Genomic DNA, 20348 nt, shown 5'->3' with positions numbered 1-20348 from the left:
AAACATCAAACTCACTATTATAAAAATAAATAGACATTACGAGCAATAAAATGTGATGTTTAAACAAAGGTTATAAATCTCTCAATGAATAAATCTTTAGTATTGGCTTTGTTACAAAGAGATAAATTTTATTTGGCACTTTAAACCACTGGGAGGCCATAACGCCTGATGTACTCGATCTACTTGTACTGTTTCCTTTGTTCCATTTAGCATCGTGTTCGCGCATAAAATGTGTCTATGTAAGTGTGTCTGACATGAATGCGTTGTGTCCCTCCACACAGTACTGTACAGCTAAATGTCAAACGTAATTTGCTTTTTAATTCAAGCGTATTCAACGACTAAATAAGATCGTGAGAAAAGACCGTGATTTCTAAAGTCTCGTTTGAATACTTTGCTTTCGTTTCGTATATCAATAATACGATTTGGGGTTTCTTTTAGACTTTTCTAGCATTGAAGTAAGGTTTTGGATGTTACGGGTTACTGAATTTCAATACCTCAAAATCGGAGGTTTATAGAGATAAGATAGCGACAATTAACTTATAAAACATTTTAAAATCTAGTCCATTTACGAAGTTTAATATAATGAGGTCGTCTACTGTACTATAGGAGTTTATCCATAGTAGCGTAAAACGCAGTAAAACGTGTAAAGTTAGAACATTAAAGATCAGAGATATGGCGTAGCGTGCTGCACGCCATGTCACGCCGGACGCCGTCTGATGCTCCGTCTGCATCCGTGGACAAGCTCCAAGTTTCTCATTAACCGCCCGTTTACTCAAGGATTTTACGAAGAACGTCCAGCCGTCTAGTTTATACGAAATTTAATTTAAATATCACTAGAGAATTTAGTTTTAAACTCTGTGAGCTAGTATGTACTGTAATTTGAAGAAATTTATAATTGGAACTTTAGCTTTCACGAAACTATTTCTGCATATTTACACGTTTAAAATTATGTTATTTTTCCTTATGTAATGTATCCAAACTCAGTTTATAACATTCCTAATATTCACACTGGAAACTCAAAGAAAAAATTACAAAATAATAGAATCAATTTCCATTTAGATACTATTATTGGACATTTTAGATAGAAGTCACACACACGTAACGTAAACAAGAATTAAACACACTTTTCATTGATAATATAAAACTGTATATGCACTAAACAAACAAAATAATAAACACAATAAGGTCATAATAAATTGGAACACAAACACGTTTTATATATACTTACGCGTTGACATTTATTAAAGAATATAATGGATAGACAGATCATAAGTTAAGGCACAACAGGAGGTCAATTGCTTGTTCAAACTACTTACACGAGTCAGGATCGGGTAACAAGGAAGGTTTTGTATAACAATAGGAAAAGCTGCCGAAAAATACTGTACTATCATGTTTATATATGTATAATGGTCATGGTGTAAGCTTAATTGAATGTAGGTGAAAATACATTGTTGTTTTAAGTATTGCTAGACTGCTTTTTATATTACACATTTTGATAATAAAAATCGATTACACTAGAATTATTAAGAGTAAAGTATAATTAAGAGTAAAATTAAGTTTGTAAAGGGTCGTTGCAAGTATGGTAAGCTTTGGTGCAGCCTGTCCAACCTGAAAGTGTTAAGCGTATGTGTTAATATAAGCCATTATTCACGGGACGCAGCCAGTCTTGCCAAAACAAAATAGATTTATCAAGCGTAAATATAAATCTGATTTTAAACCTCATCTCTCTCCTTGAGATACAAGAAAAATAAAAAAATAATCTCACAACAATAATTATTAGATCTTCAACAGTGCAGCCTTTGCCTTTATTAAATCTTCTATCAAACGGAACGTGAAAGAAAAACGAGGATAAAATCTTAGAACAAATATTTACCTAGGAGATAGCGCAACCAGCGTCTGTGGTAATATTTATCATGACCAGGTGTACTGCAATGCCAGGAAATATCCACGTTGTTGGCTAGTCTAATAAGCAACCACTTATTCTCCACTACGCGGTCGTAAAGTAAATTGGTCTGACATCGGTTACTGTCAGTGTAAAACAAATGCTACTGAACATTTACTAGCTTCTCATTTATATGTTACATTCAAAGTCTCTGGCAACCAAGACATAGGTGGCAAATTAAGCAGGGGAGACAAAAAAGGGAGTATATTTAATCGCTCTGTTAAGAAGCAAGTTGAATATTCGATGATTAATTACAAAGATCTGGGCCCCAATTCTGCTATTTACAATTCTGCATTTAATGAAATTTGGCTTAAAATATCAATTTTCGTATTCTCTTAAGAATTTTTCTATACTATAATTGGAAATTCAGCACGGGACGGTACACTCAAGGTCAACACAATTAATTTCCAATTACTGTATTAGCAAAATGCTTAACAGAATAGGAATAATTTCAAATTTAATCCAATTGCATTCATTAATTGGCCATTGTAAAAAACAAATTGGGGGCCTGATTTAATACGTATTACTCAATATCAATTGATATTAAACTGCCAATTTTAAAAAGCTCCGAACGACTTACAGTCCGTATAAAATTAGAAAATTTTATCATTAAATCCGTTCTAATCCCTGCGTCAACATTCCATATTTGCCTTTTAATACAGTGTCATTCCTTCACGAGGAAATGCCTATTAAAAATATATCCGATGAAATGTACTGCTGTTAGCTCAGCAAACGAAAATTGGAATACTCCTATTTACAAAAACGACACAAATCAACAACGATAACGATGTTGTTCTTCAAGTTCTCTGACGGCGCATTCCTACTAATTTGTTATTTGTACGACTAAATTACGAGGAAAATTGTACATAATGTCGTATCATCGAGTTATAGTTTCAAAGTCAGGTAAGACAACAATCTTTGCTACATACTTAATGTAGTGAAAGAGGAGGTTTATTTGAGTTTAGCGTAGTAATATTATTACATTTCGTGAATGGTGGATCTTGTAGGTACAATATAACATAAAATGCGAGTTTTTCTTTTTTCAATAATGTCACGGTATGGATTTAAATCCTACTACTATTATAAAGGCGAAAGTTTGTAAGTATGGATGTTTGTTACTCTTTCACGTAAAAACTACTGAATGGATTTGAATGAAACTTTACCACAATATAGCTTATACATCAGAGTAACACATAGGCTACAGTTTTTGAGGTTTCTAATGTGAGGTCGTAAAAAAACACATTTTATGCGCTTAAATTGCAAACGCTGACTGAATCCTACAAGATAGATAGAAGGCAGATAGATAGATAGAAGGCAAGTATAAATTATAACTTATATCTTCTAACCACGCGGACGAAGTGGCGGGCAACAGCTAATAACATATAAAACAAAACAATTTCAAATTCATAGAAACATATTATTTCTATGGTACATACATTTTACAATAATTATATAGTACTTAGGTGTTATACTAAACAATACATACACGCAAGTTGCGAAAAATTTAATATTCAAAATAATGCAACTAAGAATTGTAAAATCCTAACAAACAACAAACTTAAATTCAAAAGAACAGAGGATTCAAAGATTTTTAAATAACAACAAAAACACATTTCCTCGTATTCCAACATCAATCTGCGTTAAAGAATACGTAACAGGACTACCTCCCATCGATCACACGACACGTGAAAGCTAATGAATTTCTGATTTTCCTCTACAAATCCAAGTAGGTTTCCAAGTCCATGTAAGACTGAATACGTGATAAATAGAGCGCTAAATAACAAATGGACAATTGGTGAAGTGTATCGCAGTTTTATTTTATAGGACAAGGTGTTGCTCAGCTCTCAGCGAGATTGCACGTCCCAGTGTAATGCAACAAAACGACCTTTAGCGTTACTCAGTGAATGATATTATGAGCAGTTAACGCTGTCGTGTGGAACGTTTAAAGTATTATATTGTTAAAATGGAGTGAAGTATTATGTGAAGTGGGATAACTGACTGCTTCAATGCTTTCACTTAGTGTTGGGAAAAATATGTATGCGAAGGTATTCTTGAAAACGGTGCTTCAGTCCTACTAGTATGCTATATCGCATACTAGAATCTATTCAGTAGTTTCACCGTCTTAACGAGACGTCTACTGCGTCCTCGCTTCTACAATCAAAATTCTAAAGCTACAAATTATGAGAAAACCAACAATGTAATGAACATTTTAAAGTACTGAACAATATGTCGTGCAGCAAATTAAAAAACCCGTCCAAGTCGGTGATTGATTATGACATACATTCTCATCATTATGAAACAAAAGCCCATCTATCTTTTCCTCAATACATTTAAAGACTGTAACGTCAAAATAAATCAAGTTGACACCCAAAATACAAGAGTAAATTGTAAAGCGTTAACAGGCAATTTAAATAATTTATTTGAAGAGTACCATAAGATTGTCAAGTTACAAGAAAGACGCCTTTAATTATCCGTTTTGCGCGGACGGCAGTAATTAATTTGGTATCGAAATCAATAACAGCCAGCAACCATCGGTTACTTTACTACCAATGCTCGTTCTGAACTGGTTACCTGGTTTTGTGTGTCACATCGGTTCGTTAGTCAATCCATAATGAAAATATAAATTGACTTTAACATACAGAACTCTACCTTTTTCATGATAATTGTGTAGTGAAAGCTTCCACAAAAAACCGGCAAGCTCAGGACAAACATTTTTGGATTGCACCCGTGGTGATTTTAACCATCTGGCTAGCCACTCTAACTTGAATTTGATTCAAAACGATTATAATGTAGCAGTTCAAATCAAATATTTTTACACATTAGCTTTTTAAAACGTGAAAAGCAAGTCCTATTCTTTCCCTGTTGTGTTTTTGACTAACATTGGGATAGAACGCCTAGCTACTCCATCTTTCTTAACAAAGGTTAAGAAAAAAAAGAAAATTACAAGTAGGCTAATGATTCAAGAGCAATGTACAAATGTATATCTCCAATTTCTTTCCAATATACCCTAATATTCATCCACCAATTTATCTTCTCTTCTCTTAACGATTGTAGCCTAATATGTATTCTTATCACGTGTCTTTGCTTCCGCTAATATTACGAACAATAAATCACAAATGCACACACGTCTAAACAAAAAAACAACGGTTTATTCTCATAGCAGCAAAATGTTTTAAATATAAAGCTAAGAAAGGAAAAGTTAAGCGCGATGACCAAGCTTGTGGATTTATTCTTCTTTTTACATTTTGAAAGAAGGTTGTTTGTCTTTTGAATAACTATTATATACTATAGGTTCGTACCTAGTGACTTTTAGATATTGGATCTAAACTAAATTGTAATTAATCCTGAAAAAGTCTATAGCAATAATGCGTATTGGGCTACTCAAAAATTGACAATTTTCTATTGCAAAAAAGCTTTACCACCGCGAACTTTACCTAAAAATTGACACAAATGCGCAAAAAACCCTTAGTGCTTTCTCTTGTTGAAATTAGTTGCAGCTCGCGTTCTAAGAATAGGCTTTCAGGTGATGAAATGTCCTCATTGTCTAGACGTTTGTATAGGAAAATGTAAACAAAACACTGTCGTGACAGTTGCCGGCTTAAATTCTGTGCCTCATAAATTTTTTCGCGGAACTAACTGTCAATCTTACTTTTGAACAACCTTTTTACGTTATTTTTCAAGCTCTTCCTCCATTACTGCATAATATCTTGTTTATCCTGCCATTATGTATAAGGTCGTATCTAATGTCGTACTGCTTTCATAAATCAGTTAATTTTGGGATATTGTTCGTCATCTTTTCTTGTACGATGCTCTTGAATTATTTTTTTACTGATCAAAACAATATTGCTGTTTGATTTGATGTTTAAAATAAATATTGAAAAAGGAATTATGTAAATCCATTACCACAGAATCATTTACAAATAAACATTATTTACCTATCTAAACACTTATCCAATTGACGAAATAAAATTCAAACATATACAAATACACTACTACTAAAGTGTGTGTGTGTGTCTGTAAAAGTGAGCCAGGAGACTACAGCCCGCTCCAGTTATTCATCGAGCAAGGAAAATCAAGTGTGATTCATATGCGCATTGGGAAGTCCCTACATTTTCGTACATATACCTAACAAGGTAAGAGTTACTACACCTATTACCGTTCCCTGTTGACCAAATAGGTCGTCAAAAAGGATACGTGGTGTCATTACGATAGTCTGCACACTTACTATAACCTCTTTCCAAGCTACTGTCGCTGTGAAAGCGAGATAGTTTGCTACAACACACATAGTCAGTCTCGCTCTTAATGTTACCTGTCCAGATTTAAGAGCTACAGTAGTACTGGTCCAGGAATACCAAACCGCAAAGCTGGGTCTAATCAGCTCTCGCATCAATAAACTTCCCACAAATCGCCGAATGCTCAAACTAGTTGGTGTTTGTAAAGTTGTTGAATCTTCGATTCAAATGCCTGTTAATCAATGGTTAATTCTCCCTTTAAAACCTTACATCATAGTTATTTCTGTATTTTTTATTAAAAACCGTTAAAATTACTCTTTGCCCCACTGATTACTCATTGCCGGCATTTTTCATCTATTTCCCGACAGTCTCTGAACTTAAAATAGAGTTATCAACCAACTTGCTTACCACGGCCATTGAAACTTCAAGGCAGGTACATAGAAACTCGTAACCTTAGAGTCTTCCACGATCTCTTTAAGTAATATCGTTGCAGTCGTGAAAAAGAGACAGAGCACGTGCAGTGAATAGTGTCATGCTGCTTCCACAACTGCAATCATTCAACTTCAAGAGGTAGTAGTAGACATTCAGTAAGATTCTCGCAGTAGAGAAAACTTGTTATTAATACCTCCTTTCATTCAACATTGCCCCAAACTCAGGCAATTTAAGGTATCAATTTCATTTATTAATTAGTTAACGAAGATGGTATCAATTACTATTATTGTAAAACGATAGTCTGGTAAGCGCGTTATATTAGTTTGATATTGGCAAGTTTGGAATACTTTAAATTAATGTTTGATAGTCAGTAATAATACCCTAGTTGCTTTGGAAGTTTCTTGAATATAAAGCTTTTGTATCCATAGTGTAATTGTTCTCATGCTTGATCAGTGTTCCGTTTACAAGTATAATGGCGTCCGTATTTATATTATTGTTGTACAATCAATTCTTTGACGTTTCTGATTTAATCTCATCGCAGGGTGTATTTAACTTTGTCTTTTATGTGAACCTGGTAACAATGGACGTTATTCCGATTCACTGCGATTGTTTTAATTTTATTCTCGCCTTAAATAAACATAGATTAATATTTGAAACCGACTTCTACCTTGAAGTATTTTATGAGAATGTTATTTATAAGTCTTTATCACAAGTAAATCATATAAATTATAGTCTCACTTATTTTCGGGTACTTTTATTTTAAACAGTAATGAGGCAATAATCCGAGAGAACATTACAACAAATTATGGTTGTTTAAAACAGCAACGTTAAATAAATAATGTATTTTTGAACTATCAATATGACCAACCCAATCATTATGACTATAGGCTGTTCCGTTTAGTGGTTTTTGCCTGAAAGATTAACAAACATCTATGCATCGTTACATAAAACTTTCGCGTTTACAATACGAGTATATGTAGGACTAGCTGTTGCCTGCGACTTCGTCCGAGTGGTTAGAAGATATAAGTTAGAAACTTTAAACGGAAGCCACATTTTTCCCCGTTTTTGCCACATTTTCCATTTTATCTTCGTTCCTATTATTTGCAGCGTGATGTTATATAGCCTTAAACCTTCCTCGATGAATGGTCTATTGAAAACAAAAAGAATTTTTAAATTTTACAAAGTAGTTTCGGTGATTAGCGCGTTCAAACAAACAAACAAACTCTTCAGCTTTATATATTAGTATAGATTTCTCAGTAAATCGTATAGGTATTAAAAGTACTCTCTGTATGAGTCACCCTAGCTATTAATAAATTAATACTAACCTTCAGAACATTAGTCATTTGCTTTGATATACAAAATCAATTCAATCGTAAACAACTCGATCATTTTGACGGACCCCAATAGTTTTCGACACGAACAAACCACAAAATACCATTATTAATTCCTAAACTTAGCTATTGTGAATACTTAATGATCTAATCGAACTTTCGATTCATTCAAATTGTGGAAACTAGCTGTACAAATAGGTTATTGTCGACTAATATCAAAAAGGTTATATAGTTTGATAGGTAAAATAATATAATATTCAACGGCTTATACACGACGCTATCTAGTTTGAATCTAAGCAAAACTTTTATTATGAGTACTAGATGTTAGACAACTGATAAAAAAACATGTGAGTGCTATTTACTATTATATATTTCTAAATATATATACACCCAAATGACACCCAGACATAGAACAAATGATCGTTTTCATCACACAAATCTATGTTTTGCGTGGGAATCGAACCCACAACCTCCAGCATAGCAGTCAGGAATACTAACCACAAGACCAACAGGAAAATCGAATGTCCTATCGAGTATTCAATTAAATGAAAAGTATCAAAATAACCTAAACATTTTACGACATTTTGGTAATATTGAAACTTCATAAATACTCCATTTTTGATATTGCAAGTTTATTTGTATATGTATTGTATTTTTTTCTTTGTATGTTATTCCAATTCTAGTTATTCCAATACGTAGAACCATGACGTTTTAATTTTAAACTCCAATATATGAAATCTGTTTGCACTGTCAGCGTATTCTCCGCTTTTGTTCAATACACACGAATATTTATATGAATAAAAATATTGACACACATTTATTTAACGTTGAACCTTCTGAACATTTTGTTTAATCTTTTAATTAGCGGACCAAAATGGTATTCAAAATCTTGGCGACGGAATATAATCTCCTAATTTCACTTTTACTACAGTCAGCAAAAAGTCAATAAGCACAATCCTATTTACAATTATTTTTGAAAAAATCAAGTAGAAATTGGTGTTTAATATCTGTAAATAATACTTCTTGTCAAGCCGTATTAAATTTAATTGTGTACAGATGTTTTGGAAATCTGATTACGTCAAACGACTTCTTTTGCGGACCTTAAAACGTCATGCTTAGTCGAAATTGTTTGGAACGTAATAACGTATAGATAAATTAAAATTACAAAACAATTAATTACAAGAGATTAAAATCAACAGCCAGCAATCAATAACAAAGGGGTAATTCTGACAGTTGTTTGTCACCGTGACACCAATATATTATAAGGTCAAATCAATGGATCTGTTTTCCTCAATTTTTCATATTCAGCTTGAAGTCTTACCCTCTTCCCTTTCCATATGACATGTGTACTAAAAATATATGTTATGAGCCTATAGGTGGCCCACGCCTAGGCAGAGGAGAGATCATCCCAAATAGATAAGGAACAACCTTGTGGTTCTACAAATATGCACGGATTAGCAATTCTCATTATTAAGTTATTAAAATATATATTTTGGTACATTCATTCATAATTTAATTACCTTAACTTTATTAAATTATCACTCTAAGAAACATATATTACGCTACATTAAACACAATCAATTAAAATATTTTTTTTAACAATAAATTAAACTAAACTAATATTTACATTTTTAAAACTATATCAATATACAAAGAAAAATATAGATTATTTACAAAGCTTCAAAAAAGACATCTTCATCGCTGCCTAAGTCGGGAAACGTGCCCAGAAGGCTGGCTGCATTGCCACGTTGTATGGCAATGCTAATACTTTGGGCAAAATATAGACCAGCCTTCTGATCACGTGTAGAGTCGACCAAACGCTTTGCGAGATACAGAACCCCATGTCTCCATGTCCCGAACGTTTCGACCCCAAACGGCTCAAAAATATAATTACCAACAAGGTACAACCAGTTATTAAAAAGTTTAATAAATATTTCATTTTGCTACTTTCTGTTCTTGCTGACTCTTTGACTAAGCTTTAAAATCCAAGTAAAAAACTTTCAACTAACTCTAAAATCAACTATCAAGTATCAAAATAAACCAATAAACAAGAATTTAAATAAATAAACGATTAAAACGTGGACTAAATCCAATTAAAACATAGAAAATCAAGATCAAATCTCACCCGCTGATGCCGGATAATCTCGCTAAGTAAATAAGTAATTGAATTTATCGACGGCTTTATTATTTGCCTTACTTGATAGGTAATTACTGTTGTATTCATGGAGTTTAAATAGTTTTCTTTACATTTACAGTGTTAGCTTACTATTGGAAACCAATTTATTCAGAGAACTCCAAGAAATTGTGGAAAGACAGAAATTTGAAACATGGGAATCGTAAATAGTAAGGATTTCATATCTAGGAGAAAAGTGGATCAAGCAACAAGCAATTCCAGGAGGAGCAATGATGGGCATGTGTATCAGGCTAACTTATTGCCTATGCATATCAGAATTATCAGAAAATTACATATTAAAACAGTTGCTGGAATTTAGACCTGCAACTATGTGCATAATAATTCAATCTTTGAAACCCTAGTTCACATAAATACTTAACCCTTTGTTTAGTCCTAGCTACCGCATTAGGTTAAGTAACCTGTAATGGTAGATTAGTGTGATAATTAAATAACTATTATAGAGGTTCTTTGTATGGATTTGTATGCACTAGGTGCAGCTTCAATCCCAACAAAAGCAGGTGCTAATAACACTTTTTTGAGAAACTTTTAAACGTGTTTTCTTAATTAGTCATAGATAGCACTGATAGTTGGTGAAGGGTTTTGCTTGCATTGTGAGAAAACCTAGAATCTACTTATTGTAATATAAGATCGAGATCGAAAAGAATGGTTTTCAATATACCCTAACATATGGTATATGGGAAGACGATTGTGCTAACAGTATCTACAGACTTTAAATGTTATACTTATTAACTTTAGGTCGGCTATTGGAATTACAGTTCTAGAGCATGTTATTGGATACTAGAAAATGATTCAGAATGTTAACTAGAAAGGAAACTTTTGTAACCAAACCGTTAACCGTTGTTTACTCATCATTGTACTACATTAAAGTTACTAGGTACACTAAATACCAATGCGCAACGACATAAGACATACATTACATCTATTTTTAAATCACCCATAGGTAAGTTTATTTCTGTAACAAGGTCGTCATTCATTTTCGGGCAAACTGCAACAGTTTTTATGTTATTTCTCGGTAAAACGCTGACGTATAAGTAGTGTAAATTATTATAGCTACAACTGTATTCTGAGAAATGAACTCCATAGTAGCTTATTCATATTTCTCTGAAGAGCTATAATTCCCCTAATATTAAACTGACCTTATTAAAGTCATTGAGCAATTTGGTAAATTTTAATTAAGAAAAATATCTCTTAATTAACTAAAGCACACATATTGTGAAACTAAACACTTCAACAAACTTCTATCCCAAAATCCATCTTCAAAAATTTAAAAGAAATTATTGCTTCATAACAATATTTACAGTATTAAAAAATCAAGTTGAAAATTACTGTAAAATGCTATAAACAAATTAAAATTTATATCACACCGATGTCATCTTCAAAGGCGTGTATCATAAGTACGATTAAGGTCATTGGGCCACGGACCTAATCGCGGTAAATTGTTACCGAGCAAGGACACTCCAGCCAGAGCCTCGATGTTATCTTCAATTCGCCGTTTACGACGTCGCCAGATAAGAAAGTATTCTTTGACAACCTCCCGGCGTTATGACAAGCATATCACTTATCAGTAACGAACTAGTCTAGTATGGTATGTATACTTGTAACAGCTGATTCTGTCTCGGTCGGGTTATTTGAGAGAAATGGAAATTCATGTAATATTAAGTACACATAAAGAAATTTTACCTCACGTATACAGTTAAGACACGTACAAACGAAAATTACACAAATATATATGTTATTTGAACGTGATGAGGATGAATTAAATATGATCTATTAGGTCATATAACGCAAGAAAAACAACTCTGTGCCCTGCAAAGATCAAGGCTAAAACAGATGAATAACAATTATTATGCATTTTCATCCAATGGTACACGTAATTGGTATTGGCAAAAGCATTAGTATTGTTACAAAAACCCATTAAATATGACCTTAACATTAAAGCCAAACACAGCTTGAACCCGCTAAGCAATCTTGGCAGACTTGCGTACATGTTTTAATACCATTTCGGCATTTCATTTGCATTTTTGGCACAATTTTCGCACGGAAACCGCTGGAAAATGAAACCCTCTCAGTTCTTTACAAGCTGTTACCCGAACAACGTCATTCCAATATAATTTTTATCGATACTCGGCAATAAAAATGTGGTAGTAAAGTATTAATTTCCTTGAAAATTCAATTTTGCATGACCTAAGTGGAAGTGAATAGATTTATAGAGCGCTGTGACATTTAGTTTCAAGAAAAAGATATGAGGTTAAATATTACTTTAGGTACCTAGGGGTCAAAAATAAATATGTATTACAAAAAAAAAACGTTCTAAATTACGGATATTTCTGTGTTATACTCGACTGTTTGTAAAAGAAGTATCAAATACCTTACTGCAGAGAATTATATTTAAACACGAAAAAAAAGATCGATTCATGAGTTTAGATTTCGCGACTCATTGAAAACGCTTATTATAACTATTAAAAAAAGTAGCGTTGTTTAAGAAATACGAAACGAAAAAATGTTTCACTCAACTCCTTAGATAAATACTTTTTGTGACATCAATTCCAAACTTCTATATCAGGATTGTTTTACTCGGCACAAAAAACCGCCTCCGTAAAGATTTAGCCAATCCCCTTATCAAAAGGACCATCGGACTGTGGGCTGCCTACCCTAAACTCTTAACTTTTTCTATCATTGCCTTTGAAATTGTCCTTTGCTAGTTTATATTGACACTGTCAAACATATTTGAAAACCCATAAATAGTTGTCTAAAGTTTTAAAGTTAGTGAATGCACGGTCTAGAATTATTTGAAAATCTATAAATGTAAGTCTAAACTATCTAAGTTACTAAATGCCTTTGTGTACTAGTTTGGATTGAACAAAAAACAATGCAGGATAACAAAAACTCATAATTTTCTCAAAACACTTGCTTGAAATGTAGGAAACCTTTAAAATCTCTTATACTTAAGTCTGGGTGTACTATGTGACTGCAATGTTTGTAAAAACCTCCCCAATAATAGAATTAAATGCCTGCTTTAAAAACCTTGAAACAAACAAATTGAAAGTGCAAACTCTAAAACTTAAAAACAACTGCAATCTTTCATCCATTTTGTCTTTCGCGGATTAGTTCATTACTATCTCACTGTACTTTTCTCGTGAATGCATGCATATGGCTTCATCGCGCTGCGATCATGCAAATCAAGTACCCTTGAAACCGGTACCAGTGTAGTTGATTAGCTCTTATACAAATTAACCTTCACCCTACGCATTCACCCTTCCATGTGTAAACTGTAAGGCTTACAGTGGGTTACAAAAACAAATGCCTGTAGACAATATAGGGTATATACATATGTGGGAGTCCGTCATACAACACCGATCATAACGACCGCTCCGCGCGGCGCGCGGACGGACACTGAACGCTGCCGGCCCGAACGGCCGTATTTATACCTCGAGTTCTCGGCGACGCGTCATCAACGGACATACTCCTGCGTCGATCGCCTTCAACTAACTGAGCGGCCAATGCAGCGCAACTAGTTTTTATTAAGCGTGCCGAACCCTGATTGGCTGCACACGTTGTGGACATATCGACAGCCAATGGGATGTTAGAGACTCTTAGGATGTTGGTATAAATATTGGTTTCGAAATAAATTTCACAGCATTCTCAAACTGGAGTTTTACTGAGCAACACAAGTAGTACCCATATCTGGTGACCCCGACGTGATCATTAATTAGTACCGTCGCATTATTTAATTAGTCATGGGTGAATTTGACGACGCTCTAACAGGACAAGAGAAAGAAGTTTCCGCCATTTCGCTGCAAGCGAAGATCCCGAAATTCTGGCGAGCACAACCCAGGCTGTGGTTTGCTCAGTTCGAAGCAGTGATATCACCATACAAGACCAGCGATGAACGAAAATACAACTTGGTGGTTGCAGTATTGGAGAGGCAAGACATCGAACAAGTTAGTGATATAATCTGTAAACCACCAGAGTCAGGAAGATACAACGCATTGAAAAGTCGTTTGCTATCAGTGTACGAAGAGTCCGAGTCCCGTCAATTCCAGAAGCTTTTGAGCGGACTAGAGTTAGGAGATCAGAAGCCTAGTCAACTCCTGAGGGTGATGCGAGAGCTGGCTGGAGAAAAGGTACAAGATAACGCCCTCAAAATATTATGGATGGGTCACTTACCTTCCCAAGTTCGTGCCGTACTATCCGTGAACACGGAATCTGCATTAGATACCCAAGCGTTGATGGCGGATAAAATGATGGAGCACACGGAACATACGATCGCAGAGGTCAACCAATCTGTATGTGCACCTACTCCAAGTACCAGTACTGGTCCAGACTTGCAGTTCCAAGTTTTAACAAAACAACTTGAAAAGCTGACTCTTGAAATTGCCGCACTGAGGAAGGAGAATGTGAACCACCGACGCCCATTTCGCAGAGACCACAGCCGTCCGAGGTCCCAGTCCCGCACCCGAACTGGACCAGGAAAGAAACCAGGAGATCCAACCTGGGAATGTTACTATCACCATCGGTTCGGACACAAGGCAAAAAAGTGTGAACCACCATGTGCAAGGAGGCCGTCGGAAAACTGAAAACCACATCGGCTATGGTGGGTGTCGGTGTGCCGAAAATTAACAACCGCCTATGTATAACAGACCGCAACTCAAGAGAACGATTTTTGGTGGATACTGGTGCAGACTTATCGGTTCTAGCTGTAAAAACTAAGCGAACACCGATAAATACACAGTTTAAATTATTCGCCGCAAACAATACACCTATTAATACATATGGAATGAAGACATTACAATTAAATCTTGGACTTCGACGCAACTACAAGTGGACTTTTATTATGGCAGATGTGAAGACGTCAATTCTTGGTGCTGATTTTCTCAAGTACCACAGACTTCTGGTGGACCTACACAGGAAAAAGCTCGTAGACAGTCTGACCGAACTTTCAGTAGACACGATGACCATGAACACTACGCAAGATACTACACTGTACGTAGTTGAACCAAGTCATCGTTATCATGCACTTCTACAAGAATTTACTGACATCTTGAAACCTATGTCGCCTATGAAAGAAATCAAGCATAATGTGAAGCACCATATTAAGACCACCGGCCCTCCACTCTTCGCAAGACCTCGCTCACTGCCGCCGATAAAGTACAATGCAGCAAAAGCCGAGTTTGAAGCAATGATGTCAATGGGAATATGTCAACCATCAAAAAGTCCGTGGGCCAGTCCCATGCACGTGGTAACAAAAAAGGATGGAACTCTTCGCATATGTGGTGATTACCGTCGCCTAAATTCAGTAACACTTCCAGACCGCTACCCAATACCGAGGCTGCAGGAATTCACTTACCAATTACATGGCATGAAGTTATTTTCGAAGATAGATCTGAAGACAGCATTCTTCTGGATTCCAATTTCTGAAAATGACGTAGAGAAGACAGCAATAACGACACCTTTCGGACTATTTGAGTTTCGTAATATGCCATTTGGTCTGCGTAACGCGCCACAGACATTTCAACGATTTATGCATGAAGTCTTGAGAGGCCTAGATTACTGCTGCTACTGCTTTATCGATGACGTGCTTCTGTACTCAAAAACACCACAGGAGCATGAAGACCACTTGCGACTTGTTTTGAAACGTCTGTCTGACTACGGAATCGGTATCAACCTAGAGAAGTGTATGTTTGGTCAAAAGAAGCTAAACTTCCTGGGCTACGAGGTTACAGAAGATGGCATCACGCCTACTGCTGAGCGCATTCAAATAATCCTAAACTACCCGAAACCAGCGAATGTTCAAGATCTCCGACGTTTTCTCGGAATGGTAAATTTTTACCACGACTGTTTACCTAAGCAAGCCGAAAAACAAATAGAACTGAATAAACTACTTCACAATAAAAAGAAGAATGACAAGACGCCTATCACCTGGAACCAGAAGTTAGAAGACGCTTTCGATAACTGCCGTCAAAGCATATCGAAAGCAGCACAATTAAGTCATCCTGTCCAAGGTACCCCATTATGCATCATGACAGACGCCTCGGACTTGAGTGTTGGAGCAGTCCTGCAACAGAAAATAAACCACACATGGAAGCCGTTATCTTTTTTCTCGAAGAAGCTCAGTGACACGCAATCAAGATACAGCGTATACGATCGCGAACTATTAGCTGTCTATATGGCTGTCAAACATTTTAGAAGACTGATTGAAGGAAACGATGTTGTGGTGTACACGGACCATAAACCCCTTACTTACGCCATGACCAAATCACCAAGCGCAAGCGACACACCAAAACGGGAACGGCAACTTCATTTTATAAGCCAATTCTGCAGCAAGATTGAGTACATACACGGAAAAGACAACGTGGTTGCCGACGCACTATCTCGTATAACTGCCATCGACTGTCCTTGCGTTATCGATTTCAATAATCTGGCCGACGAACAAATAAAAGACGAAGATTTAATTTCCTTGTTGAAGCAACAAAATCTTCACTTCATCAAGATATCCCTGCCTGGCGTAAAGAAACAAATCTACTGCGAAAATTCAACAAAGTCACCACGTCCTTATTTACCGAAATCTTTTCGTGAGATTGCCTTCAAAGCACTCCATGAAATGAGTCATCCCGGTATCCGGACAACTAGAAAAATAATTACTGAGAAGTATTTTTGGCCGGCAATGAATAGAGACGTATCTGAATGGACACGATGCTGCATTACATGTCAACGTGCTAAAGTTCACCGGCACACGAAAACACCGCTTGTACAGTTCCCCGAGTCGAGGAGGTTTGAGCATATACATGTCGACATTGTTGGACCCCTCGCCCCATCAGAAGGATACCGATACTTGGTCACAATCATTGATCGATGCACAAGATGGCCAGAAGCAGTGCCAGTCAGCGACATAACCGCGGAGACCGTCGCCCGAGTCATATATGATACATGGATTACTCGCTTCGGTTGCCCACTGCGTATTTCAACGGACCAAGGTCGACAGTTCGAGTCATCATTATTTCAAAAACTAATGAATAAACTCGGTGTATCAAGAATCCGCACAACAGCCTACCATCCTCAATCAAACGGGCTCGTCGAAAGATTTCATCGTACGCTCAAAACAGCATTAATAGCCAGAGGAAATAAACAACAATGGGTACAAGAATTATCTACCGTATTATTTGGATTACGTACGGTGGTCCATAAAGAAACAAACTACAGTCCCGCTACGATGATTTATGGCACCTCATTAAGATTACCGGCAGATGTTTTCACACCTGCGAAGATAGATAAGGAAGACCCGTTATTGATACGTCACTTAACGGAATCAATGGCAATGCTTAATGAGTCATGCGCTCGTGCACCCGCTCGACAACAACGCACGACATTCATACCGAAACAACTGGAAACATGCACTCATGTATTTATGCGGGTAGATGGTGGAAAAAAATCATTATCACCGCCGTATGAAGGCCCGTACGAAGTTGTTGAGAAACATGACAAGTTCTATAAGATTCGCTTGCCCAACCGAGAAGCGGTGGTATCATTGGATCGATTGAAGCCTGCCTACGTACTGCCAGCAGCCACAGAAGAAGAAGTGAAAGAAAACCAATATGTTACCCGTTCCGGCAGAACTGTTAAACCTACAAAATTTGTACGGTTTTCTTGAGGGGGGATACTGTGGGAGTCCGTCATACAACACCGATCATAACGACCGCTCCGCGCGGCGCGCGGACGGACACTGAACGCTGCCGGCCCGAACGGCCGTATTTATACCTCGAGTTCTCGGCGACGCGTCATCAACGGACATACTCCTGCGTCGATCGCCTTCAACTAACTGAGCGGCCGATGCAGCGCAACTAGTTTTTATTAAGCGTGCCGAACCCTGATTGGCTGCACACGTTGTGGACATATCGACAGCCAATGGGATGTTAGAGACTCTTAGGATGTTGGTATAAATATTGGTTTCGAAATAAATTTCACAGCATTCTCAAACTGGAGTTTTACTGAGCAACACAAGTAGTACCCATACATATATGTAGCTGTGTAATTGCTGCTTAGAAGACATTGAGAATCTATAGAAGATTCTCAATGTCTTCTAAGCAGCAATTTATGATTTGTTTCACAAAATATATTTTATTCAATTGTTGTCATACCACTCATATTAATAAACAGATATGCATGCATAAATAGCAGTCTAGAACTAAAATTATAGTGGTGAACAAAAATTTCGTCGTACGTATATATCCATTAATAATTTAATGGTTTTTATTATAGATACATACAGACACAATCCTTATCTTTATAGCGTTCTATTTATATGAGAAAATAAGAACTTGCCGGCTACCAAATGGGCAGTCCTCCAAGAGTGCTAATAAAATGACCGATCATCTCTCAATGCCACAACGCGATGTGGTCGAATCATAGATCTTTGAATAATTCTGGTACGGAAGCCTTATTGAATAAGTTATTTGCAACCATCATTAGCCTAGCCTTTTCCCAACTATGTTGGGGGCGGCTTTCGGATTCAGCTGAGTACCAGTGTTTTACAAGGAGCGACTGCCTACCTGACCTCCTCAACCCAGTTACATGGGCAACACGATAACCCTTGGTTAGACTGGTTGTCAGACTTTCAAGCTTCTGACGACTTGTAACGACTGTCAAGGATGTAGGAATATCAGCCGGGACCCACAATTTAACGTGCCTTCCGAAACACGGAGGAACTCGTTTTGGCAAAGATGGTCACCCATCTACGGACCAACCGCGTCAAGCGTAGCTTAACCTGTGATCGATTCACTTATGCGGTTATAGCTCAGCCACGAGCTCCTCAATAAGTTATAATAAGTTATTTGCAACCATTACAAACTAATACCTAACACCAGGGGAGTAAGTAAGAAATTTTCTTTCTTTGTTCGGCTTTTGTTCAGTAACTTGAATCAGTTTTCAGTTTTCATGGAAATGTTAAATAAGAGTTTCTCGTTCAGTTGTATTATGTAATATCTGTTGCCCTTATCCTGGAATGGAGAACGATAGGTCAGCGAAATGTTCCGTTCTGAATAATTTAGATTTGCCTATATTATGAAAAAAATATATTTTAACCAGCAGCAGTCTATAACGTATAAGGATCTTATATTTCAGGGTTCATTATTTTTTTTAAGTTGAACCTTGTTTATTTAACCAAAACACAAAGATAATTACTCATCAATGTAAATAAACTTTCGAAGTCTATACAAAAAAGTATAATTGAAGTCGTCTTTTCTTATAATGAAAGTTTTAGCGTAATAAGTTTTTGTAGCAGTTATTTTAATGTCAAAACCAAATTACTCAATAGTCAGATGAATATCAAATTTGGTATCCAAAAAGAAAAGTTAAAATGTTTTTATGTAATACTTGATATTGCCACATCTTGAATAAGTTTTGATGAATAAAAAAATTGAGAAGGTTTTTGTTAATCATTTTACAATTTATTATTTTATATGATGTAAAATGTATTCTTTGAAAACTGTTTTAACACTAAGGCTAATTTTCTAAAAATTATCGTGTTACATAAATCCCATGCAGAGAAATGCACAGTTGGTAGCCGAAAAATTCCTGACACATCACCATTCCATTTTCCAGTTTACTGACTATTACCGTATCGAATTTTCCCATAATAGTTCTTTACTTGACTTTCAAATCGACTAGGTTGTCCATTCGTCCGTTTTTGCGAGTATATTCAATGATCTGAGAATTAAAAAGTGAAAATATACACATCAAATTAAAAAAAAAAACACGGGAGCAAAATAAAATACATTTATACGTTGACAAATACATTATTCGATGACGGTTAAAAGTAGGTAACAATTAAATTATAGACAAAAGTTGTCAATAAAGCGACCGCATGTTTGAACTGTATCTCGGTGCAAGCTTTTAAAAAGACTTGTCTCTATGAAGTTATCTAGTGAATAAAAATACATACTTTATAATAGTTATGCAGCGCTCTTAGACAGTACTATGTCCATGTCTGTTTTTCTATAGAGCAGGTACAAAGGGCAGGGGCAAAGATCACTGGTTGATGGCCCATCACAATTTAGATTAAAGTAATATACAAGGCGTCTGCATGTTGGACCTTTGGCCCCGCGTGCTCCATTAAAAAAAACCGGGCCCCTTTCTACGAAGTTATCCCGTGTACGATTAAAGGTATTTTATAAATTATGCAATAAATTAATCATTGCATGAAATATAAAATGTAGCACCGA

General features: G+C 36.0%; 2 protein-coding genes across 2 annotated transcripts in view; one reads left to right on the top strand and one right to left on the bottom strand.

Moving 5' to 3' along the window:
* Positions 1-20348, bottom strand: part of LOC113495472 (carbohydrate sulfotransferase 11-like) — a 602728-nt gene that overhangs the window by 549206 nt on the left and 33174 nt on the right. The window lies entirely within an intron of this gene.
* Positions 13869-14708, top strand: LOC113495170. Its single transcript, XM_026873777.1, has one exon. The coding sequence runs from the start codon at positions 13869-13871 to the stop codon at positions 14706-14708; it is 840 nt and encodes a 279-aa protein (XP_026729578.1).

The sequence above is a fragment of the Trichoplusia ni genome, chromosome 6 (assembly GCF_003590095.1).
Source record: "Trichoplusia ni isolate ovarian cell line Hi5 chromosome 6, tn1, whole genome shotgun sequence".
Taxonomy (NCBI): domain Eukaryota; kingdom Metazoa; phylum Arthropoda; class Insecta; order Lepidoptera; family Noctuidae; genus Trichoplusia; species Trichoplusia ni.
The sequence above is the reverse complement of the archived record's forward strand: the minus strand, read 5'-3'. Positions and strand labels throughout refer to the sequence as shown.